The 25613-nt window shown below is 40.9% G+C and overlaps 1 protein-coding gene across 1 annotated transcript; it reads left to right on the top strand.

The window, feature by feature from the left end:
* The first annotated feature begins 47 nt into the window (after nt 1-47).
* dnai1.2 (dynein, axonemal, intermediate chain 1, paralog 2) lies at nt 48-23907 on the top strand. Its single transcript, XM_030421063.1, has 20 exons — nt 48-246; nt 444-503; nt 683-781; nt 1008-1088; nt 1403-1529; nt 1737-1792; nt 1939-2094; nt 2278-2337; nt 2460-2588; nt 3241-3334; nt 3512-3629; nt 3817-3860; nt 4013-4260; nt 4524-4613; nt 4900-4987; nt 5180-5259; nt 10868-11016; nt 13768-13867; nt 18173-18358; nt 23125-23907. The coding sequence occupies exons 1-20, from the start codon at nt 205-207 to the stop codon at nt 23224-23226; spliced, it is 2109 nt and encodes a 702-aa protein (XP_030276923.1). The 5' UTR covers nt 48-204; the 3' UTR covers nt 23227-23907.
* Nucleotides 23908-25613: the final 1706 nt, after the last annotated feature.

Here is a 25613-nt window from a genome sequence, read left to right as displayed (position 1 = left end):
TCTTGACTTGATTATGATCTTTGCTCTCTTCAGTGACCGACAGAGACGGCTGGTTGTCTTGGCAACCCATATACAGCAGCAGGCAGCTGCTGAGGAGCGAGTCCTCTATGCGTTTGACGATTCAAAAGTTTATTTGTCACTTAATGTTGCTGTGCTGTTTTTGACAGGACTAAATACCGAAATTGTTGGCAAACTATTTTCACAATGCCACCGCCTAACAATAACGTTGCAGCAATTGGGAGAAAGGTAAAGGGTCAACATAATTTAGCTAGGTTAGCCTAAACGTTAACCGGGCTTACGTTAGCAAAGTCATAAGGCTAGCTACAACAACTGCATTTAGTAAAAACAATAGCTACCAGTTGACGTTGAGTTCACTGGCAGTGTTTCCATCATGCTAATGTCAGGATTTACCATTAAGTTGGTTGTCAATCGTTTTCACACAGGGCTCGGTTGTTCAGAAGGCACCTGGTGCGAAGCCAACCAAAGCTGCAAACAAGAAAAAGGTGGGTGCACCTCCAACTCACAAACCTATTTGAAATTAAAAAATTCAGGGACACGGTTCGGAATTTTGGCACCTGGCTCCAGTAGGAAGGGCTAAGAGAATCACATGTGCTTTTACAAATTGATGTACTTTTTTTAATTGAACCAAGATATAAATCTCTCTTTGTATGTAACGTTGCAGGATGAGGAAGAGGGTGTCGATGGGGGAGATGGATGGGATGACTGGACTCATGGGAAAGCACTTATTAAGCCTCAAGATCAACTGGAGCTCACTGAAACTGTAAGCAGATGGCAGATCTTCATTGCTCAAGTTTGAGACATCCATATGGGCTTGTCGAGGGAATTGGCTCAGACTGTGCTGCTGTTGCATAATTCTTCTTTACCAACTAGAAAAGTTCATTATCCTCCTTTTGGTCATTGTTTTTGCAAATAATACCTCTGCAAAATTATACAGGCCTTTACCTGTACTGTTATGATCTCTGCTTTATCTATAATGTTGCCATTAGGAGCTGAAAGAGGAAATCACCAGGATCCTGACTGCAAACAACCCACATGCCCCCCAAAATATTGTGCGCTACAGCTTCAAGGTAAAGTTATATCAAGGCTTATACATTCACATGACTCACTGTAGATGCAGGCATCAGTGCAGTGCTGAAGTCGCCTTGTACTGAAAATTTTTTTCATGAAAAAGGCAGAGATTCTTTCCTGCCTTATATGTATTCACTTTTAAAGGATGAGGATACGCTATTCCAAGCCAATGTTTTTGTGCCTTTTTGTGTCAAATGTGTTTGAGACCATGTAGCTAGTTGATTAACATACATTTGCAATTTACTAATAACTTTAAACAAAATATGTTTCTCTGCTCGCTGTTCCTCACATCATAGCTTTTTGTGTTTCCCAGGAACGTTCCTTCAAGTCTACAAGTGTCGTGGATCAGATGGCTGTTCACTTTGTGTTGGAGGGCAGCCTCCTGCATCAAGACTCCGATGAAGCTCGTAGACTGAGGGCAAAGGAGGGTCTCTCTGAGGGTACTAAAACACACTGCAGTAATATTATGTGTCTATACATACAAGCTCATAGTGTTCCATATTGTGTTGTTGTTACATGAAGTGTTTGCTGGTGTAGTGCATACTTGTTGCCACAGGGTGTCACTTGCAACATGTACCATCATATTCAAGATTCAAGTTCATTTTCTACACAGTCAAATCATGATGTAATATTTCTCATGTGTTCAGAGACTGCAACAGTCGACGCTGGAGCAGAGCCTGATGAGGAGAAACCAGAAACCCCAGTAAAAATATGTTTTATATGACATTTTATATGTTGAACTAAAATCAGAGCAATACTTTGTGATGGACAGTATATTCCATTCTGAACAGGATCCTGTGTCCTCACAAGGTCAATAAGTTAACACTTCCCCTTGTTGGTTTTCCACAGGCAACTCCTGTAGAGGATGGAGGGGAAGTGGAGGAAGCTGGAGAAGAGGACAGACCAGACAGTGCTGCCTCCAAAACTGACAAGAAGGAGCCAAAAATTACTAACCAGTTCAACTTCAGTGAGAGGGCCTCCCAGACTCTCAATAACCCACTAAGGGTAGGAAGAAAGATAACCAGTCTTTCACCTGTCAACACAACTGTAGTTATCACAGCTGACATAGTAGCTGAGTTAATTACATTCAGAAATAGGCAAAGTTTTAATATTGGAGGGTATGAAAAACACAGTATTGCTGTTTGTGTAATAAAATATGCATAGCCTCAAGAGTTTATTTTCCTGTAGGAAAGAAGCTGCCAGACTGAACCTCCCCCACGCAACGTCTTCTCTGCCACCGCTAGTCAGGTACTGGATTACCTGATGTGTTTAAAAGAGATGTTTAAGGAAGGCTTATTTTCACACAGTTGAGCATCGGTGAATATATATGCCCACATGGGCTGACTGGAATAACTCAATTCTCTTTGCAGTGGGAGATCTATGATGCGTACGTGGAGGAGCTGCAGAAGCAAGAAAAGAATAAAGAGAAGCAGAAAGCCGCACCATCAAAGAAAGATAGTGACAAAAGCAAGAAGAAGACAATGCTGACGGAGGCTCAGGTAAATTGAGACTTGAACTATCCCGCCTAGATACAACATGTTTCTATGTATTTACTGTGATCTTAGCACAGTTACAGCTCATATTAATCTTGTTGCCATACAAACCACACATTCATTGCTCTACATACATTATTAATGGCTGTTAAATCATAGTATCTTTAAAGTTAACAATACGGCTACCCAGCACACATGGTGATACTTGATCATCATACTCGTGTTGTTATTAGGGATTGGATGATAAAACGCTCACAATAAGTTAATTGTGGTGAATTTTCATTATGGGGATAATTGTGAATCGAGATAACCTTGAATACCCATCCAAAATGGTTGATTTGAAAAGCTGTCTAGCCCATACAGTCCTACATCATTGTTTCTGATTTATATTGAATTGCCAAAACCTGTCATCATGGCTAAAGGCATAGCTTGCACATTGTATCCCTCCCAAAAAGTTAAATTTGATGGTTATAAATACTACAGATTCAAACTAAAGAATGACCGAGAGCTGCGGTTACAATTTATTTATTAAAGTGATTCCAGTTTGTTTAGTCATATCGTCAATCACATTTTTGTTGGACAGGAGAATTCTGACATGAAATGTTCATATTGTCTCATTCCTAGTTCTCTGTTATGTCTGTAACAATGTTTGTCATAGATGGATGACATGAGCAAAATGGGCAAGTTGTCGAAGAAGTCAACGATCCTAGAACGAATGGTCAATCAGAATACATTTGATGACGTAGCACAAGGTATGCTCCCGTAACATGTTAAGTGACACAATAATAAACCACAATCCCATTTGATGTCAAAGTTGCAACACTTTCTCTTCCCTTCTCTTCTCTTCTCCTCTCTTCTCTTCTCTTCTTTTCTCTTCTCTTCTCTTCTTTTCTCTCTCTCTTTCTTGCCCTCCTTTCATGCTTCTTAAGATTTCAAATACTTTGAGGATGGGTCTGATGAGTTCAGGGACAAGGAGGGCACCCTTCTCCCTTTGTGGAAGTTCCATTATGACAAAGCCAAAAGACTATCTGTCACTGCCCTCTGCTGGTAGGTTTCATTATCAAGTCTGCTGATATTCCTTTCAAATTATATTTTTATTCCGGGGAAAACTATGCAACTGTCATTCTATCAAGTGTTTTAAAAATACTATCTTCAACTGTTTGCTTCAACTATCTGTGTTTGTTTTTCAATGTTTATTTTGGGAATGACTGATTGATGCACCTCACCTCTACAGGAATAAGAAATATCAGGACCTATTTGCTGTTGGAATGGGATCCTGTAAGTACTCCTGATAACAATGAGGATCCATAAATTTGTATGTTAATCCAATTTAAGCCAATTTTTAATTGCTGCTGTCTATAAAGCATATATGGTATTTGACCTGATCGTCCACTCTCCTCTCTCTCTCTCTCTCTCTCCCTCCCTGTCAGATGACTTCAGTAAACAGGGGCGTGGCATGCTTGTCTTCTACTCACTGAAGAAGTCTGCCTTCCCAGAGTACACCTACCCCACCCCCTCTGGCGTCTTGTGCCTTGACATACATGAGCAGCATTCCTACCTGGTAGCGGTCGGCTTCTATGACGGCTGTGTGGCTGTCTACAACTTGCAGGAGGAGGGACTGGAGCCTGTGTATAAGAGCACAGCCAAGACTGGCAAGCACACTGACCCCGTCTGGCAGGTGAGAGTAGGGGACAGTGGTAGAGGTGGTGGGAGTTCAGGCCCTCTAGTTCCTGTCACTACATCCTTCCACTGTTACTTTGTCTTAATTTACATGGAAGCTCTTCTGGCTTCTGCAATGGGAGCCATCCCAAATCAGTTTATTAGGAATAGAAGTGGGCTAATAAACTTTAACACCAGTTATGCTACTCACCTAACCCAACAGAGAATTAAATGTATACGACAATAAAGGAAATGTCACATGAATGTATTTTTTTCATTCAGGTGTGCTGGCAGAACGATGACTTGGACAGTAACCACAATTTCTATTCTGTGTCATCTGATGGCCGAGTTGTGTCCTGGACACTCGTCAAGGTTAGCTAAAGAATACTATTTATTTACATCGATTTATTTCTCTGTAACTCTTATGTGGTCTAATTAGAGGCAGTTTTTCCTCTTTTCATGTTCTCTCAGCAAAAAGAAAATATGATGCAACTTGGAAGACACTAATTAGTTGCTCTTTTTTTTCCCTCTGGATAAGTTTGTTAGTGTGTTTCTTCACATGTGCATTTATTATCTTCAATTTATTTGGTTGTTTTCATTTACATGTCTTTTATCTAGTAGCATCTATGACTTCATCACTGTGTTTGCCTGCTTGTAGAATGAGCTGGTCTTTACAGACATTATCAGACTGTCAGTGAATGGTGCTGTCTCTGAGGGGCCAGAGGATGCACAGCAGCCCAGCATCGGTAAGGGCTTCATTCCACTGCATGCCATTGTGCACATGTATATGAAAATGTACTGTATGTTTTTAATTTTTAAACTCCTATCACTTTGAATATCATCTGATATCAGATCAGATTTGCCTCAGTCCAGTACATCAGGTCAGTGTCCATAACAGTGTGTGTCTAATTAATGTGTTCAATCCCTGCTTTCCACAGCCAGTGGAACATCGTTTGACTTCCATAAACAGATCGACTATCTCTTCTTAGTTGGCACAGAGGAGGGGAAAATACACAAGGTATGTATCAATGATTCCACTACACTAGTTTTACAGTTACATTAATTAAGCAGCACTTAGGCAGCCAAATGTCCGGCGGGGAAGCGAATCACAGCATAACTTGTGATACAATAACATCAAGCTATTGCACACTGGCATGAGTAATACATTCATTGGAGAGGTGCCCTTGAGCAAGGCACCGACCCCTAACACTGCTCGTTGGGCGCCGTGGCATGTGTGGCAGCCCCTTCGCTCATCTCCTCCACATTGCGTGTGTGTGTGTGTGTGCGCGCACCTGTGTGTAATGTGAGTGGAAAAAATAATTTCCCAATTTAGGATTGAAAATAGTATAATAAAAAAAAATATATATATATATGTATATATATATGTATATGTATATATATATATATATATATATATATATGTGTATATATATATATATGTATATGTGTATATATATATATATGTATATGTGTATATATATATATATGTATATGTGTATATATATATGTATATGTGTATATATATATATATATATATGTTTATGTGTATATATATATATATATATATATATATATATATATACATATATATATATATATTGTATGTGTAACTGATTAAGAAATAACCCTATTAAATGTATTTTATTGGGTTATGTAAATAAGGCACTGTATTATTCACCTCGTTTACAATCTTTAGCGGACCCTTTCATTCAGTGCAAATAGTGTATAATTAGCATTATTATATCAATTTTTAGATTGGTCTTTAAACACACAGGCAGCAATTGGTATAATATCATTTAGGTGGACTTCACACTTGTAATCCTATAATGAGCCAGATGTGTCCCAGTTTCATACTATGTACATACACCGTGTATTAATGTTGTCAGTCCACTATACTATCACGTGAATATATTTTTTTAGGCAAATGAACAAAGGTATCCTCACTTGCTGTCGTCCTCATTCATAGCTTGTATCCTCAGTGCCGATATACTGTATACATTTTTGATGGAATTCGGTATTCCATATTCTCTGTTGACTTGTCCTGCTTGGCAATGCTATAGGAATCAGTTCAAAACTGAGCCAGTGTGAAATCAAATGCAGTACTTGATTTCAGCTATGCATCACAACAGTGTTGCTTCCCATCGGGCATATGAATGAGCACTGACAACGGAGCTAGGAAAAAGTCAGACAGAGAAAGCAAGTCTGGAAATGTAAACATATTCAATACACAGTGAAATGTGCCAAAAGCCCAGCGATTATGTTGAATTATGATTATTTTTTACCCATCATTAGGCCCGGCAGTGGGTAGCAAGCTGTGACATCATAAGTCTACTGGGCCCTCTGACAGACGACACCATTTCCTAGATCTGACATAATGTACCTTTAAGCTGCCTTTAAATCCTAGAGCAGATACGCTGCGGCTTGACCCGGCTTTAATATAAACATTGTATCTGCTTAGGCTACAATACAGCTGTTGGCTCTGTAACTTCATGTGAATGGTTGTGTTGTCCAACCCCAATACCAGCATACCTGGGTCGGCTAGATTTACTCGTTTCGGACTTAGTGCCTGAATGGCCGTAATGCACACACACAATGGATGTTTCATTTGCGCAAAACAAAAGAGCTCTCGACGCACAGTTTAATCCAAATATAGGCATACTTAAAAGGGTAGGCTGCAAGCTGGGTCTCTCCTCCCTTGCGCAGCTACTTCCATCTCAAAAGCAAGGGAGTATCTATTAGTGGCTGTGTTGCTGACTCAATAGCTGTCGTACCTTTCTCTTAATTAATTCCCCACATCCCTGTTGCAGGCGGTGCTGAACAAGTTGCTCCTGCATCCACTTCAATGTCCATTTTCAAAGTCCCTTCTTCTTATCATCTTCTCATATCAAACTCCTGACTTCTTTACTTTTGATGACTGAACGTTAGAGTAACTAGAAACCACTAACTGGCAAAACTAACAAGCTTTCACGACTCACAGATACCATAGGCTTTTCACAGATATGTCTGGTTTTCCAAAGTTCGTCAGCTTAAGAAAAAAATTGTCACAAAAATTCTGCTGCTGCTGTTCAGCGAAGCCCCATCCCATTATTGTGTTTTCTTTCTGTACCACCTCTAAATGACATTAGGACCATCTTGGGGATTTACACTGTCTCCCTGAAAAATGTAAGCTCATTTTGTTTGTGCTGCACTCAGATATCCTGCTGGGCTTGCACTCTGAAGGGTACAGAAGCGAGAGAGCTTCCATTAATAGTATGTGCATGTGTTTGCTGGTGTATGTGTGCGGTTGTAGATTTGTGTGTGTGCACTTGTGTGTGTCTGTTTGGCCTATTGGGAGCCCTTCAGGCTTGACGTTAAGGGTTTAATGAGTCTTCTTAAGCAGAGGCTCTCTCTGTCCACATCAGACAGCTGGTAGTTTTTGGTTGGCCTCCCACTTTTTCTCCTCATGTTCTTGTTACCGTAGGCAGGAAGACACTCATGAACATCTCATTTATTTGTAGTTTCCAGCCGTTATTCTATTGATTTAATAAAAGTGCAGCTCACTGACAAATGCCCACTTTATTTAAATCGGCATATGTTTATAATATTAAACCCACTGCCTCAGGGAAGACTTTCTTATGTGAACATAAAGAGAATGTAGCGCTTGGTAGTGAGATGATGAGAGTTGAGATTAAGGAGACAACGATATTGTAAAGTTAAAGGACAAGGCTGCTTTATGTTATCTTTTTAATATTCTCAACATCTCAACTGATTTAAACCACAAGCCGGTATTGTCCCAATACAGTCTGAACTCCAGTGCTTAAGAACTTCACTGTCATCCAAAAACAATTTTAAAAAACATATTTTTCTCTTTTAGCTGTAGTGCTATCTATCTAGATTGTTCTAGTGTGAGCTGTCGCATTGTGGAGATGTTGGCCGTAGAGATGTATGCCTCGAATGAGATGGCACTCAGCTTGTGGTGCTCAAAGTGCCAAAAAATGCATTTGAAATCTTAAACAGAAATGTCATTTTCCAGAAATCATGACCCAGTTTGTCAAGGTAATCAACAGACCTTGTTGTGAACAGTTTCATTTATCAACTTTTTCTGCCAAACTACACTGCATTACCGCTCAGAAGTAAGCATGCATGCATCTAGTCATGAATAAGAGGCTCGCCCTCGTTCTTCTTCAGGATGTTAACATTAATAGTAGGCCTGCACGATATGAGGAAAAACTGCGATGTGCGATAACACTGTTCAGTATTGCAATGTCAATATAACTTGCCATAAATAAACAAATATTGAAGTTTGCATATTATTAACTATACAGTTAATGATGCTAACGTTAGGTTTGAATTGTTTGTGTAGGTCTTTATGGTTGTATCGCAAGTGGTTGGTTGTGTTTCCTCTAACAGTACCTTCGTTTGTAACACGTCGTCTCTCCTGAATCCAAAATAAGTCCATATAGCAGAAGTGTTGTTTCTTTTCACCACAAGGTCTTCGTCGACCACATTTTCATGGCTTTTCTCTCCTCCCTCAGCCATCATAACCTGACAATCACCACAAAACTGATACCAATTAATTTTGTCAGGGTAACTAATGGCTAGCTGGGGCGTCATGTAATTGGCCCTTGTATCCAGGGCTCTGTCTGATGTTGGCATGCTCAAGGTGCATGCATTGCGCATGTAAACAAAATGATTTTTCTTATTCATCGCCCGTCAGGCAGTCTTTTGCGATGTGTTTATCGCACATGTTCATATTGCGATGACAATGAAAATTTGGGTAGCCCTAATTAATAGCGTACTCCTCGGATGAGCTGCAATGTTAGCTAGCTTAGTTAGCTTAGTTAGCTAGCCTCCATGACCAGATGCACACCTCCTAATGTGCAGTGATACAGAAAGACAATAGCTCCTAAATGAAACTGCAAGTCTGTGGATTTAATCAAGTAACCAGGCCATGATTTCTGAAAAGAAACATGGCTGTTCACTTTTTCAAAGTTATTTATTTATTTATTTTGGTGCTTTTAGCAACACAAGCCGAGTCAAGCCATTTAGTTCCATTTAATTCGAAAGAGGACACTAGATGGAGAAAAAGCACTTTTTGATATGGTGCATCAATTCAGTAGTCAATTCAAGATGCTCATTAGATTCACTTGTCTTGTTGTGTTGTCAGTGAAACCACTGTCACAGTTTCCCTTCACTTCAGACAAGAATCATGTTTGCTACCTTCCAATTCCTCACTGTGAAATGCACCTCTTTGCTTATCCCTGATTAGCTTACTCATTGGAGTTGATCGTGAGGAGACACTACTGAAACACGGCTGATTGCATCTTTTTGGCTTTTTACCTTGCAACACGATTGAGATCGCAAATGAAGCAGCAGACTGAATCTGCTTCCTATGATGGTTGTGTCTTAGATGAATGCTGGGTGTATAGGGACACACATCACCCTCCTTGCGGACATGCAGGCAGACACCCACCCAGTCTGTGAGGTGAAATACGTTCTGTCTGTCACCTCAAGGTTTAGCAGCACAGAAACCCCAGGAGAGGACAGATTAAGAATCTTTCACTCAGCTGCAGGGGCAACAATCAAACTGTCAGTGCTTAGAAGTGCAACAGCTGTCCCCACAAGCCATGCTGTTTTATCCTGGCTTGTCCAGTTAATTTAGTACTTAAATCTAACTCTGCTGCTATGGTGGTACTTTTAAGCCTCTTCTGTCGATTGCAAACAAAGTGGAAATGTACAGGGTTATTCAACATTGATTTACAGAGGATTAGAATACTCTTTTTGGGTCCGAAACTGTCGCACATATTAGACTTCTAGCCTCTCTGTAATCAGCAATGTCGCAACAAGACCCTTTCAGCTGCCAATGCAAAATGAAATGTGCCCAGATACATAAAGCACTCTCAAGAAAATATTGTATTTTTTGTTCTGCTAAGACTTGCATGAAAAAATGTGTTTACAAATATACACACAAAAAAAAGAATGTCTTCTGAGGTGCAAGAGAGACATTAAGTCAAGTCATAGTGAGTTTAGTTCGGGCTAGTTTTTAGTTTGATTTTGACACAGCAGTCTTACTAACCAGACCTACTCACCAACAACAATAACAGTTTGGATTACAGTCAAGATTTGATTTAGCTGAGCAGGAATGCTGTTGCCATTGGCACTTTAATGTGTACCTCCTGGACTGCTGAATTATCACTTAATATTTTAGAAATCTTTTTGAGATGTTTTTAAAGCCCTCTAGTGAAAAGTTTGCTTAAGAGAAATTTGCCTTGGAAGAATTGGCCACCTGTCATACTCAAAACAATTAGGGGACACTAAGTCGCTAAAGTAACCGCTGGAACTAGGGGTATACACTTGGAGCTTTGGGCACCAAGGAAGTGTTTTTGTTTCCACTGCTAGCACAGGAGCTATAGACTGGGACAGAACAGGGCTAGCTGGTTATGATGCTAACGGCAGTAGATATCTCTGCAAAGCATTACATAGATGTCATAATTTCTAAATTGTTACTTCAGATTTTTGTCATTGAATTTACATTTTTGTTTAATGGCTTTAACTGAAATATCTTACATATTGCACCTTTTGGAGAAAATCCTGCGTTTAGAGATCATCATTTTGGTCCAAGTCAAGACTTTGCTTTTACTCCCCAGTGCTCCAAGACCTACTCAAGCCAGTTTCTGGAGACCTATGTTGCCCACAGCATGGCAGTGGATGCTGTTAAGTGGAACCACTTCCACCCGAAGGTCTTCATCTCTTGCAGTTCTGACTGGACCGTCAAGATCTGGGACCATACCATCAAGTAAGACGACTTGAAGCTACTGTAGATAATGACAATACTCTAGACACTGTACTGTATATTGCATCACAGCTATCAAAATTCTAATTCCATTTTGTCTACAGAAAAAAACTCAATGGCAGTTCACAACAGAAAAAACCCTGTAGCTTAAAACCTATAAGTACATTTTCTTTTGTCATGTTGTTAGGCAAAGTGCATACATTCAAGATGCAACAACTTTTTCACTAACATTAGGTTGTAGACCTAATTTAACTATTTTGGTACGTGTCGGGAAACTATTGTAGCATTTAGATGTAATGGGGATATTATTTTTATTGATTGTCAGCACTTGCCTACTGTCACAGCAACTAGGGTACCACCTTCGACATTGCTGGCATCCCATCAAACACAACTGGCAGTGTTGGCTGGTGTGAAGCTGTTGCGGGACTGTTCGCTTGTTGCTGCACTAGTGACTCCTCCTGGTTGGCTTGAGTGCATCTGAAGAGGAGGGTGACATCTCTAGGGAAATGCTTGAAATACTCAGTGCCACAGTCTCCCTGTGAAGCTCTTCAGTGCTGAGTGAAAAGGAGCTTATGACTCCATGTGTTAGAGTTGACACTTGGAAGGCAGTGGGAGTAAATAGGTGACAAGAACTCCAGTGCATATGTAACTGACCATGGGATTAAAAGGATAATGAATGTAAAGACAAATACATAGGAAAATTGTGATTGCAAAATTGGTTTATTCAGCTGATGGTTAAGTGTAGTTAATATTTTAGTGTTGATATCATCACTCCTTTCTCGAGTTTGAAGGAAATGAAAGATAAATGCATTTCTGTTTAGCTACAGAATAGCAACTGCAATTATGTACTGTATTTATATTTTCATAGGTAGTAACATCATTTGTGTTCTGTGATCAAATGTGTACATTCAGTGAAGAGGGGACTAGATAATCATTACTCCTGTAATATTTCATTAGTGTTACAGTTTGTCTTTATTATTTATTACCGTCTGATTCTCATCATGAACCCGGAATGATTTGACTAACATGGAGTGCCTCCCACTTCTTGTCAGCACAGGCAGCTTGACTGAATAATGATAGTAATCATCCCCCCATTATGGGAGACAGGGTTTTCAAAAGTGATCCATTACAAGACATATTGTCTCGGGGAGAGGCTGATGACTGGATCGAGCAACTTTTCACTTTGTCACACTGTTCAGAAGTGTGTGAAAGCTTTACACTGAAAAACTTTAAGCTGAGGCTAGTATATTCTGTAAAACTATCGGATGATGTTAGCCATTTCTGAATTAACTGAAGGGTTTGTAGCTTTAAAGTCAAGACTTGCATCAAGTCTATTAATCAGTCAGTTAGCTTTATAAATTTGCGCCTCAGCCTGGTGATAAACTTGGACATAATTTATAAATCCTAATAGCTCAGACTCTCAAATTTACAGTATTTGCAGTGTCAGTCTGCTGTAAAAAGCCCCCTCTTAAAGACTCTGGGCCAGATTTATTTGCCTTTGGCACCTAATTTCTGATATATTCTATGCCTGCATCAATCTATGTTATCTATCAAACAGGCACAGCATCATGGCAGCACATTTGTTTGTCTGTCATCTAGGGAACATCTTGCACAAAATCAGTAAGTCAGGCCGTTGCAAAAAAATGAGAGGAGTGTTAAGTGTGGATGATTGTGCATTTTGATTTGTTAACTAAGGTTCATGCAAATTGTGAGGGTCAGTTTTGCAGAGTAAATACTCAACATCTCTTTAATGCATTCTTGATAACACATTCCAACATTATTACTTTTTAATTAGTTTTTTGGAGCTTGCTGGTAGTAAACATCTTCTACCACCTTGTGAGCTCTAATTCACTTGCAGAATGTGCCCAGAAGGCCTCGGGTGTTGATTAGTTCCTCCCTTAGTTAGTCAAACACTTTACTATTACTCAGAGAGTGCAAGTGCAAATTGCTTTCATGTACGTGTGTGTTGGATTTAGTGGCTTATAGTGGTCAGGTTACACATTGCAACCAACTGAATACCTCTTGTTTCACCACTCCTATAATGGCCACTAAAAAAGTAAAAAACACACAAGGGCCTCTCTAGAGGCAGTGTTTTGTCTGTTGCAGGCTATTGTGGACACATGGCTGTGTAACATAGTTGACTCCATGAAAGAGGACCAAAGAAAATTCTTAGTATCAGGTCACTGTACACTAATGAAACATAATTGTGAATATTGCATTCTGATTTTTGCAAATAGGTCCCCATAAATCGTCCTAAATTTTTGTGTCATTTTTGTTCTTTTTTTTGAGGATTACCTTTTTGTGCCTGGTTTCAGCTCTTTTTCATTCCCCGTTGTGCCTCCAGTCCACGTAAACAATCGAAGTAGTGTGCAGGTGGCTTGTGTTTCATCTTCACCCATTTCCTCTGCCAGGCTTTGATGAGGCATCAGTGACTGGACAGATTGTAACTGATTACCTTGGATGACAGTCTAAAGATGGTTTTCTACTGCTTGAAACTTGTCAGAGGAAACCGCAGATGTACCTTGACTATAGATACAAAATCTGCTGGTTTTTTATGTACAATGCAGAATATGATAGTTATACTGAAGTAATTTCTCTGACTCCAGACTCTGTAGAGAGCACCAACTTAAGCTGATGAGTAGCGGTTCCTTTTCACTCTGGATGACTCTATCGCAGAGGCACATAGCGTTTTATGCAATATAATGAAAAATGCAGATTTCCTGTCTGACCTTGGCTGTATGTGCGTTTTTCCAGCACTCCGATGTTCACCTTTGACCTGAATGCAGCTGTTGGTGACGTTGCCTGGTCTCCATACTCCTCCACTGTATTTGCAGCTGTCACAACAGATGGAACAGTAAGTGTACATTTTGCAATCCACAGCTTGAAGTGAACTTCATCATGTTTTTGTTTTTTTTTGCTTGTTTTGGTCTTTAAGAGACTCCGGATCAATCTACAGTGCATGGTTTATGCTTGGTGTAATTAAGAATCTCACATTATTGATTGTACATTCAAGTGTTTTATATTTATAGTTGAGGAAAGCAGATTTTGCGCTGACTACATCTGATACAGAATGTAGAGCTGGGCAATATAATTAAGATAAATGGGTTGGGAAAAATAGTAGAAAGAACACAGAGGATATAATTCAACACAAGTCAATAACGCAACAAAGTACAGCCTCCAAAATGCCAATCCAGCTGAATCAACACCTCTCAGAGACATTCTCAACAAATACTGAACCATATAACATTCATGATGGTAGGATTTATTACAGGGCTGTTGTATCAAACTGCATTAGTTTAAGCGAGGTGTACATAATTAACTTAAACGTTTTTTTTCCTAAGCTATATAAACCAACTATACCACTAGTCTCATACCTATGTGACTTCATATACTCGAGGATGCTTTGTCTAGGATTACCTCCACCTCACATCTGCCGTGTGCCTAAGATAATAATCACAAACAGCTGTGCCATCTACCACCTGCAATCCTCTTCATTATGATCCTTATAACATAGTTACAAACCCAGCTGACTTAACCCTTGCTATTGATCCATCCCCAGATTAGTGCACTGGAACCTTGGGCAATAGAGTTTGATCAAACACAGTTTCTCATCACAAAGGTGGCTTCCTGCCCTGCCAGTGGTTATTGATTCCAGCCAGAAGTAATTTCAGTGGATGCCTTGTTGCTTATCGCCACATATTTTCTTAATATGGCTGCAAGCTGTCCCCATCTGTTTGTCTTCGCACCAGTCTGTGCCATCGCTCCAAAGTCCAATGTGTTGTGTCTGACACATTTCCTGTCCAGTGTGCCAAGTGAATTCCAGTGAGAGTGACAAAGAGGAAATGAGAGCTGAGCAATTTGAAAGACACCTTATGTGATAGTGTGTGCAAGTGTGTCCCGTCTTCTCCGACGCCAGGATTCAGTCACCACAGGCACAATAAGTACTGTAGCATATCCAAGGTTATGTAAATTATGTCACAACCAAGCATATCAGTCAGACGTCAGAAATTCACAAACCAAATGTCTCTTTTACCGTAAATTGCAGATAAATAACCTACAATGTTTACCGCTGATGTTTAAACCCAGAATAGAACCAGCGGTTTGTTCAACTGTAAACATCATCTGCAGAAATAAAACATTTAATTAAATGACTTTGTTAGAAAGCATATCAAGTCTCAGTCCTTTCTGTAAACGATGGTAATTTATTCTCTCAAACTGGATCAAAAGCAGTTTTCAGAAGCTATTAAAAAACTCATTAAAATCTCATCAGTTGGCATACATTTTACAAGCACTAAATCCTCTCCTTTCTAAGCGGCAGGAGCAACAAGAATATTAAATTGAAGTCGATCGAGGTCAGTGTGCCTGGTCCATTTTTTTTGTCAGTCTGCAGATCTCAAAATTGAACCATCATCCCAGTAAGGTTTTAAAGGAGGCGCTGAGGCAAAAATAGCTTAGATTTTGTTGACGGGAGCTAGTCATCATATATAGGTATACTAGAATTTTCTATTCTGTCAAAATTTAAGGTAGGTGACTGTCAGAATTGTGTGCAGAATTGACGGGGTCCGTTGAAAAACCGTACTATCTTGAGTCCAAGGCCAGGCTTCACTCTCCTTGGCATTTGGTTGTATTGAAGAATGGCAGAATATTGTCAGAATTCACTGGTTCTATCGCAGTACATGATATTAATCGCCATAATCTTCCCACAGGATAACAGATTCTTCGCAGTACATTTGTCATTTTCTGTTGACAAGTGTCTGATAGAGCTTCAGTGACTCAGCATGAGTTGTGCGCTGCATGACGTGTATTTACTGTTGATGACAACCTGGCCTGCTGCTGCTGCTGCCAGACTGCAAAATGTCATAGACACAATTGCTCACGTGTGTTCGTGTGTGTGTGTGTGTGTGTGTGTGTGTGTGTGTGTGTGTGTGTGTGTGTGTGTGTGTGTGTGTGTGTGTGTGTGTGTGTGTGTGTGCACACGCGTACGTGCATGTGTGCGCGTTTTCATAAGGATAATGACTTGCCTGGCCGGCTGAGGTGTAAGAATGACACTGAGCTGTGCCACTGCAAACAAATATCTCTTGGTTCTCTCTGTCCTTGCCTCTCCATCTGAGCCGACTGTTGAAGAAATAAAGTGTCAGGATGAAATAATGAGTCCAGGCTTATCCCCCCGTGACTTGTCTCCAAATCCATATTTGCCCACGCGCAGCTCCCTTAACCTTCTGCACATGGATGCCACATATCGCAGGTAGTATAACTGCATCAGCTAGTGCTAGATTATTACATCTGAAACGTTAACGACATGAACCGGAAGCAATAAAAACTGACTAGTTTAACTTATTTAAAACATTAACAGGCAACTTTTCAAATTCATGCCCCTTAGCATTCCCCTGACACAAAGAGTTAGCTAATAGACTGCAGGGTTCTCCCCAGACGGTGGAACAGCGGCGCTGCGCCGCTATACCGCTAGGTCAGCACCGCTATACTCCGCGCGTGACAGTGAGGAGCGTCCGTCCGTCCGTCCCCCGGTTGACGGCGATGAGCGTCCGTCCGTCCGCTTACGGAGTTGATGACCGGCAAGAGGGAGCACATATCCACCGGGGGACCGACCTCGAAACAACACCGGAGCGCTCTCCATTGAGTGAATGCCCATTAGTTAACTCTCTTTCTTCACCTTTTTCGCCTGAGCAGGGTTCTTTATCTTGAGCAGTGTTGAGTTTCCACAGTTATTGCAGTTGTTCCACTGGTACTTGGGGGTTGCGACAAGGGAAAACAGTGCAGCTTCCTGATTTGGTTGCACCAATCTGTGGAGGTGGATGGTGTCAATTTCTACAGCCATTACACTGCAATCAGTTTTTAATCCAGAATGACAAGTGAAAGCAAAACATGTCTTAGTTATCTATTTCCAGTTAAATATACATAAATAAATTTGATTAAAATACGTAATACATTTGAAGTTTGATAAATCATAGGCAATCATTTTAACACAGTAATATGTCTCCGTGCTCAAGTTCATGCATGAATTACAAATTGTCAGTGTGTACTGCAATCAGTCATGACTCATGTTACATTAGTGCTTATATATCAAAAGCGAAAACACTACAGGTAATGCCTGTCGTGATGGAGGTCACAGAAAGTCATACCCTGGTAGAATATGATGATTCGTCGCAAGTGATGACTGCGATGCTTTGTGTGGTGATGGTACACACAGACAGTGTGAACCCTGGCGACCTGATCACAGTCATCTCTGGTAAAAGGAGTGGGCTGTGCTTTGAAGTGGGCTCATTTGTTGTCGACAGATTGTCCAAATGCACTTAGGCTGACAGAAGAATATCTGTGATCTGGTTCCCTCTGGATGAAGATGTCCATGATTTTGTATTGGGGCTGCCAAACACACGCAACCACACACGTTCTCGCACAGAGGGACAGAAGTGCACACTCATTGAAATACTGGGAATGCGCTTCCTTGCAGCAGATGGCCCGGCTTGCATCCCTGCAGAGGCTTGTGCTCCACTATTCTCCCGCTCACATTAAAGAAGACACAACCATGAGATATGAAAAGACAATGGATATTGTCTTTACTTACTCACGCTCTTCAAATGTACATCCTGCAAGTATGTTGGTCAAAAAGATGGATCAGTTTTTCTATTTATGGTCATTTTCAGGTTAAAACTTTTATTTTGGGTGTGTACTATAGTGTTTACATGCTTCAATGTTCAAAAAACATCACTCTATTTCAGGGCCTGTCTCTTTAAGGCCCCCCTCCAAGAGAGCCCAGTCTGCTCTGACTGGTCAGCTCTCACAAGCCTGAGCATGCACCACCCACTGTGTTTCAGAATCAGCATTGTCTGTGTTTTGCAACCATGGCTGTGCTGGGGGCGTGGCTGAGGGAGGGGATTGTGCAGTTGTGACATCACAACTTTACAGAAGTCCTTACTGCATATTTGAAGCAAAAGCTGTGTGCACTTCTGTTTTGACGCTTTCATGGTAATGATATAGCATCTATGCCTGCTTTACAATTAAGCAAAATCTCACTTTCCACATTATTGGACCTTTAAAACCTCAGCAGAGTTGTGAATTGTCAGTTCCATTACAGAGTCAGAGCTGTACAACACATCATAAACAAAACATTCAATCTTTTTAAATCACTCACCCTTTTCAGGTTCACGTTTTTGACCTCGACATCAACAAATATGAGGCCATCTGCCAGCAGCTAGCGGTGGGCAAAAAGAAGACCAAGCTGACTCACATTGAGTTTAATCCCATCCACCCGATCATCATAGTGGGGGATGACCGAGGATATGTCACCAGCCTCAAGCTCTCCCCTAACCTCCGCAAGAAACCTAAGGTAAGAGTCTTATCAAGTTGCTAGAGGGCAACGTTCAACTACATTAAATTTGTTTCAGTTAATTTAGTCCAAAGCTAATGCCCATGTTGAGCCTGGTGACAAGAAGATAAAGAAGCTGCCTTTACAAATGCAGCTTCACCATTTAATGTTTCTGCTCTTGCTGCTTTGTCTTTATAATCAGGCTGTAATGTCACATACGAATGGACCTCTTCCACAACAGCACTTTCAGCACCAAGCAAATGTGTGTTCTGCAGTGCTATCATTGCACTTGAATGGCCTGTTGTGTTCTTTCACCTTATATACCATCTTATCCGTAAACAGTCTGGATACATGTACAGCCTTTTGCATTATTTACGACTGCCACTTGTTCCACATCAATGAAAGCAGATTAGATGATTCATTCTTCGCAGAGTGCTGACCTCAAGCTAATTTCACCAAATTACAATTGAATGGAGGCCAGAAACAGCCCCCCACCCCACCCCAGTAGCTCATTATCAGCATCACTAATCGCCCTGTATTTCTTTCTCCCTTGCTCATTTAGGCCAGTTAGCAATTAGCCGCAGAGAAGCAGTGTTGTTTGTAATTGAATAAGCTTGTTACAAAAGATAACTCAAAGGAGAAGCAGAATTTGAATTATGTATCGGAACTTTTGCTGAAAATCGCATAACTGTGACCACCCTGGTCTCACGGGTACCCTGTCGGTTTCTATGTAAACATCCTGTCACTCATACTGTCAAACTGCCAGTTAATGTTAAGACAAAATGGGGACCAAAATCTTCAAGCAAGGCTAAAATAATGCAGTATGTTAGTTGTATCCGACTTTAGCTCCTTTCACAATTGATGAGTCACTGAAGGCTCTGTTGCCACTCATGACAATAGTTAATGAGCTGCGGAGTAATCACAGCGGTCCTACTAAACACAGGAGGAAACCAAATGGCGCACTGAGTCACAACACTTTAATCAGGGCCCATTTACAGTCAGCTCTGCAGCCTCTCCAGCCTCCTTTGTGTTCCTCACAATAATTGATACATGTAAACTAGAAGACATGCTAACAACTCGACTAATACGTGTTTATTCTCAGGACATGTTTTTGTGCATTATACGTTGCCACATCTGGGTGCTACACAAGTCAATAGTTTTCCTTCAACCGCACGCATAAATACAGTTTAGATGGGTGCAGCAAAACAAAACGTACACGCACATTCAGTGCTACCTCATTAGCGACCTCAGACTGTAGCCCTAAAGTGTACAATTGGGAAATAATTGCACAGTTCAGCACCACTGACAGCGCTCAGAGCATTTTGGAAACCCAGTGTGGCAAATAAGCATCAGGCGCAAAGACCCACTGCAAATATTTTCAATAATATGTCTTAGAAAATTGGCACAGCAACCCTCCAAGAAGACTACAATGGGCATGGTGGCTCATGAATATACCCAAAGCACTGGCACAGCGGCACAGCGCACTGTAACAATAGAGGTGTGCTGTACTCACTTATTTGAAGAGCGTTGGGTAAAGCTCATGAGAGAACTCCTTGGCTCGTTGACTCTCACTAAACTAGTTCAGTTCGCTTGACCTCTCGCTTCCTGTGGTGTTCCCCTTAAATACTTTTTAATTATCAGAAAAAGATAAAAGAAATTTGATTTAGGATTTACCTTCCAAAGGGTGTTCTAAAAGGGCCTTTATTTTGCTGAAGTGAGCAGTTAGTTCCCAGCCGTAAGCCCGAGGGCCACAGACACTAATGAGGTAACGTCAGGTGTGCGTGCTGTTATGCTGTACTCACAGAAATGTACGGGCCTGTGGGTATGTGATGATATCGTGTAGGGTCTGTGTTGCTAGTTGAATCTGGTCTGAAAGTGCACGTAACACTCCAAATGCTCATCATCTCTGGATAACCACTAACATTAAATGAACCCTGTCTGTGTTCAGCTCAACACACTGTTCTGTTCAGCTGTGTGTGCAGCATCTATGTGTTCATCTCATATGTTCTCTTTCCACTGCCCTCATTCCGTGTTGCCCGCAAATCACAAGTGGCCGTTGCGTTACAAAAGCAGCCTTATGTAATATTTTGTTATTGTCTATTAATCCCAGAATATTACATATATAAAGACATTTGCTTTTGTATTAATGCTGAGTGCCAATAACAAAATTCTGGGGAGTATACAACGCAGGTGTCTGTATGCAGAACAAGAGTGGGAGTTTACTGCTGCTTTCAGCAAACCAGTGAGGAAAAATGGAATTAGAAATATATGAGAACACATGTTGAGAGATAAGGAATGTTTATTGTATTAAGAAGATTAATTTTTCAGCACCACTGTGTGTCCAGTCAGCCTTTTTTCGCATGTGCTTTATCAGGCCATTCATCATGACAGAGATATTATGTTGCATAGAGTTTTGATGCTCATATGTTTAGGGAACGCAGCTGTCTGTCTGGATCAGCCCCGCTCGCTGTATCCATTTCACAGTTCAAAATAGCTACACCAAAATATAGATATAAATGTTCCAAGTCTCAAAGGAGGAGTCAGCAAGACCCACCCCTCATTCCTTCATTGTTTTCATACGAGTACAATAAAAAGAAAAAAACATAATGTACATTATGTGCTAATTTTGCACTTTGTGTATATTAGTACCAGAGAAATTGCAGCAACCACCATGTACTTTTTAGCTGTGTATTCCATTGTTTGTTGCATTACATGATGACCATATCCATTAAAGGAGTCATCACCCGGAAATCGCAATTTCTCTCGTTAAATCATGCATATTGGTGTTGGACCTCTGTTGAAACTTGCCTGAAAAGCTGGAGTTTGAAAGTGGTTCATTTTTTTCGCTTTGGCTCTTTTTCCGAACAGGGATAGCGCACAATAGTGCGCATTCCTAAAGCTCCTGGTGACGTTACCACAGGAGGCTACTTGCATAAGCATCAGCTCACAGCCGTCCTCAGCCAGACTTTGAGTGAGCACGCCGAATCTGCCTATTTCTCTGTCATTTTCACGCCATACATCGTGACCCAGTGGCGTTTCTAGACCAGTTTTAATAGGGGGGCCAGGTTGGGGCCGGCTTTTTTGTAAGGGGGCACATACAACCCGGAAAAAAGGATAAATCCCTCATTCAGACAAAGCAGTGTTTACAATTTCAGCAATTTTGATTGGGTAGTAAACTGCTGAGACACTTTATTTCTGCCTTTCCCTTCAGAACAAAATCATCGTCATTTAGTGTGTGCGCCATGACAGGGGGCTGTCTATGTTTTGGAGTCTATGTGCATGCAGGCTCGCCCCCCATTCCAGCTCTGTCCTTCCTGCGGCCAATCAACGCACGCCTCATTACATATTAATACAATGCACATCCGGACCGGTCAAAACCTCGCGCATAATCTCGTGTGAGAAAGTCGCGGTATGAAAAAGTGTCAGAACAAGCTCTATGTTTGATTTTTTTTTTATTTATTTTTTTCTAATAAGTTTTAAGAATTGATCCAAAGCGATCCAAGAGGGACTGGATATGTAAAAAACCAGGTGATGACTCCTTTAACACCACACTCAAACTGGTGTATTTATCCTTTTTGTTGACATGTGTCCAGTGTGAACATACTGCTCTTGAATGTAACAGCATTCTTTAAAGTTAGAAGTCACACCTGTGTTTTTCTTGGCGTGACAATCGAAGACAACACAGGAAGCGTTTCGACACATTTCTCCGGCGGTCTGTATTATAAGCACAAGTAAATTGTAGACTGCTTCCATTTTCCATTCTTGAGTCAGTTCGTTGAATGTTTATGAGAGCAGAACAGTCAATTATATTCAAATAAATAGAATTGTTTGTTTTTTCTACGGTGCTATCTGAATTTCACGCAATCTCAGATTGATTTAGGCTTTTGCATGACACTCTACCTTTTTCTTAAACCTGAGAATCCGATAAACTTCAATCATGCTTGTTTTTATTAGTAACAGGCCTCTCATCAAACGCACTACACATAGAAATACATATGACCTATTTGTACCTGAAATTGAAAGTCCATCAGCATATCTAGCATATTCAATAACTTATAGTCCCCTTATGTTAACAGTTGCATTATTACAGTGATTCAAACTTTTAAATATGTTGCCACTTAAATTCCCCAAATTGTTAATTCCTGATTAAAATGGTTAAAATCTGTGGGTTGAAGGGCTGAAACTAAATGTATTAACGGGTAAATATTTCTTCGTCTCATTAAGCACTTGAAACCCTCTGTAAAAATCACGTGAAGCTTTGTTGAATTATAAGATTCTATCAAGCTCCTTTAATCAAAGTCCAGTTCAGTTGAGGAAAACCTGTGGCAATGGTAAATGAGCCTGGAAAACGATAGGCCTGTTAAATATCCTTTAACAGAGGTAACGAGCTCCTGCAGCAAGACAAGACAAACATTCAGCCATATGTGGCTCTGAAGTGTCTGTGCTTTTCTACTCACAGGAGTACTTAATGTGCCAGTAGTAATTACAACACACCACAAACTTTGAAAGATATCTTTGAATTTGCCCTTTGCAGTGGCACCCACAGGCAGCAGCTACATGTCTTCAAAGGACATCCAACAACAGGGTGGAAAGAAGTTATTATATAATTTAGTATTATAACCACTTTGTAACTATTGACCCTACGTCTCTTTGAATTTCTGTCTGATTCTTCTTCTGTCTAAGTCTTTTTTCTCCGTCTTTGTGTGTGTGTGTGTGTGTGTGTGTGTGTGTGTGTGTGTGTGTGTGTGTGTGTGTGTGTGTGTGTGTGTGTGCGTGCGCGTGTATAGGCCAAGAAGGGACAGGAGCTGCCCAAGGGTCCAGAGGTGGAAGTAGCCAAGATGGAGAAGCTCCTCAGCCTGCTGAGGGAACCCGAGCAAAGCACAGTTTAGGGCGGCCACTGTGGCTTCTCTCCCCAACGCACCAACATGGTACAATCCTTGATTCTCATTCAGGAAAAGAAAAAAAGAAAAAACTTTTTTGCTCACTGCGTGCACCAGCAAACGACATCGACATAACAAGAAAACCGTTTGTATATGTTTATTACAAATGTTGTCTTCAGATCCCTCTTAAGCTGTTAATAAATTATTCACTTTTAATCAATAATGCATGTTTTAATACTGCAGTACTTTATACATATTAAACAGGCAACATTAGAACTCCGTTGACTCAAGTGACCTCTTCTGCAGGGATTTATCCAACCCTTTCTGTACGTATTGTACAAGTTGATTAAGCTGAAAAGTGAAGGGGAGAGGTTCTGCGGTGAACGGGGAGATAAATTAGCGTAATAGATTGAACATTTATGGACCACGTCCAGATGACTTATCTTGGCTGGCACATGCCGTCCTGGGCACCCGTCCAGGGATGAGACAGGAGCCTGTTAATATCCCGTGTACGGGGAGAACTTTGATTTAACTCGTAGCGGTGTCCATCCTTACTTTTCCTTTCTCTCCGCCCCTCCCTGTCTTAATGATCTTGTCCTTCAGAGAAGTACCACCCAGTGCTCTGATGCTCAGCTGGACTCAGACGCTGCCTCGGTGTCCCAGGCTCTCTGCCTTTCTCTCTCTTCTCATCTTCCTGCGAAAAAAAACACATGCAGCGGTCTCTGCCTTAAGTGTGATTCATTGCTTCATCTCCGCAAGGTTTAGCGAGAGAGGGCCGCTCAATCACCTCATTTTTACAGACAATGCGTAACAAATGATTGTGGCCGCGGGGCGGTAATGAGAATGCAGCTGCGACAGTTAGTTCATTACTGCGGTAATGGGGAGCATACTGCAGGGTTGGTCAAATAACTGTTTGTTCTGCTGTTTCTCACATTTGTTTGTGTTGTATTTTTGCAGATTGCTGTTGCAGCATTTATGGGTTCAGGGTTTGGTGGCTGGTTAGGGGCATGGCAAAGGACACAACTGTAATATTGCCCGTGAAGAAATACAATACAAGACAATATATTTTATTGTCCCCTTAGGGAATTTTTTCTTAGGCTCAGTGCTGCACTGACTGCATTGAATAGGTGTTTATGTGTCTTTTTCTATGGGTTTCCCTTGTTCATCGATCCTGGCATTCATTTTCAACAGTTTGTCTTAATGTTCTCGGTCTCTGTTCTCGGTCTCTCAAGCCATCGCTTGTCCCATAGAATATTTTTGTGATTGCAGCACTTTTTTTGAATTATCCTGATGGCCTAGGTTTTTGTCCCTAGAAAAATTAGCCGATGGGGATGTAAACTGGTGCTGTGTAGGGAAAAATCTTTGGCCCGATACTGCAAAACTTATATTTACCGTTATCAGCTGATGATGAAATTACAGCTGTTGAATGGAGACGATGATACCAAGCCACAGTGCTTTCACTGCCTTAGCAAGCGCAGCATCTGCACACTCTGAAAACAGTCGGTGGCAATGTGCATCTTTAAGGTTGTTTTGCAGTTCTGACAATAAACATGGAAGGAAGGAGGAGAGCGCAGCAAGGTGTTGTCATTGTCATGACGCCAAACTGCCCCACCTGGGTAGAGTCACTCAGCGTAGACAAGAGAACCAAAAATGTCGTCGCCTGTGAGAATATTTTTCACGGTTTAGGAGCACACGTTTGACAAGCGTGTTCTGAGGGCTCTGAGAGAAGGGAAAAGGTATACGAGTTTGAACACAACACATCTTGTTAGAGCTGTGGAATATTAAATCATCCAACTTTGCTTTCTGCATCAAGTTAGGAACTTCTTTTTTAAACACAAAAAATTTAAATTAATTCATTGTGCTTCCTATCTGTCAGCCTAAAGCCTTGAATGCATCATGACGTTTTAAATACACATCATAAAATATTGTGACTCTACAACATGCCCTGTTGAGTCACCAGTGATACAGGTTAAATACTTTACTAATTTGAGGGGAAAGGTGACCTGTAGAATTCCATACGGCAAAATCCCTCTGTATGCAAAGCGTCCTGTGATTCGGTCCAAAGTGAGTGGGCCATCGTGGACGGACACAAGCAGATGTCAGATGTCATACTGAGCGGCCGTGTTGAAGAGGACACAAATCTCAACTAAGCCTCTCTCGTCCTTATATAACACTCTCAGCAAGGCGTTATGCCTCACAGATCGCTGGTATTTATGAGTGACAGTGACACACACACTCCACACAGGCTCAAGTCCCCGTTCTGAGCAATAGACTCTCTGTTTTTTTTTCTCTTTTTTTTTTTCAGGAGAGAGTATGAAATAAGAGGATATATTTAGAAACCTCCAACAAGAGCAACCGCTCTTTGTGTACTGAACGCTCCATTCTCTCTTTCTCTT

The sequence above is a fragment of the Sparus aurata genome, chromosome 6, assembly GCF_900880675.1.
Source record: "Sparus aurata chromosome 6, fSpaAur1.1, whole genome shotgun sequence".
NCBI classification, from domain to species: Eukaryota; Metazoa; Chordata; class Actinopteri; order Spariformes; family Sparidae; genus Sparus; species Sparus aurata.
The sequence above is the reverse complement of the archived record's forward strand: the minus strand, read 5'-3'. Positions and strand labels throughout refer to the sequence as shown.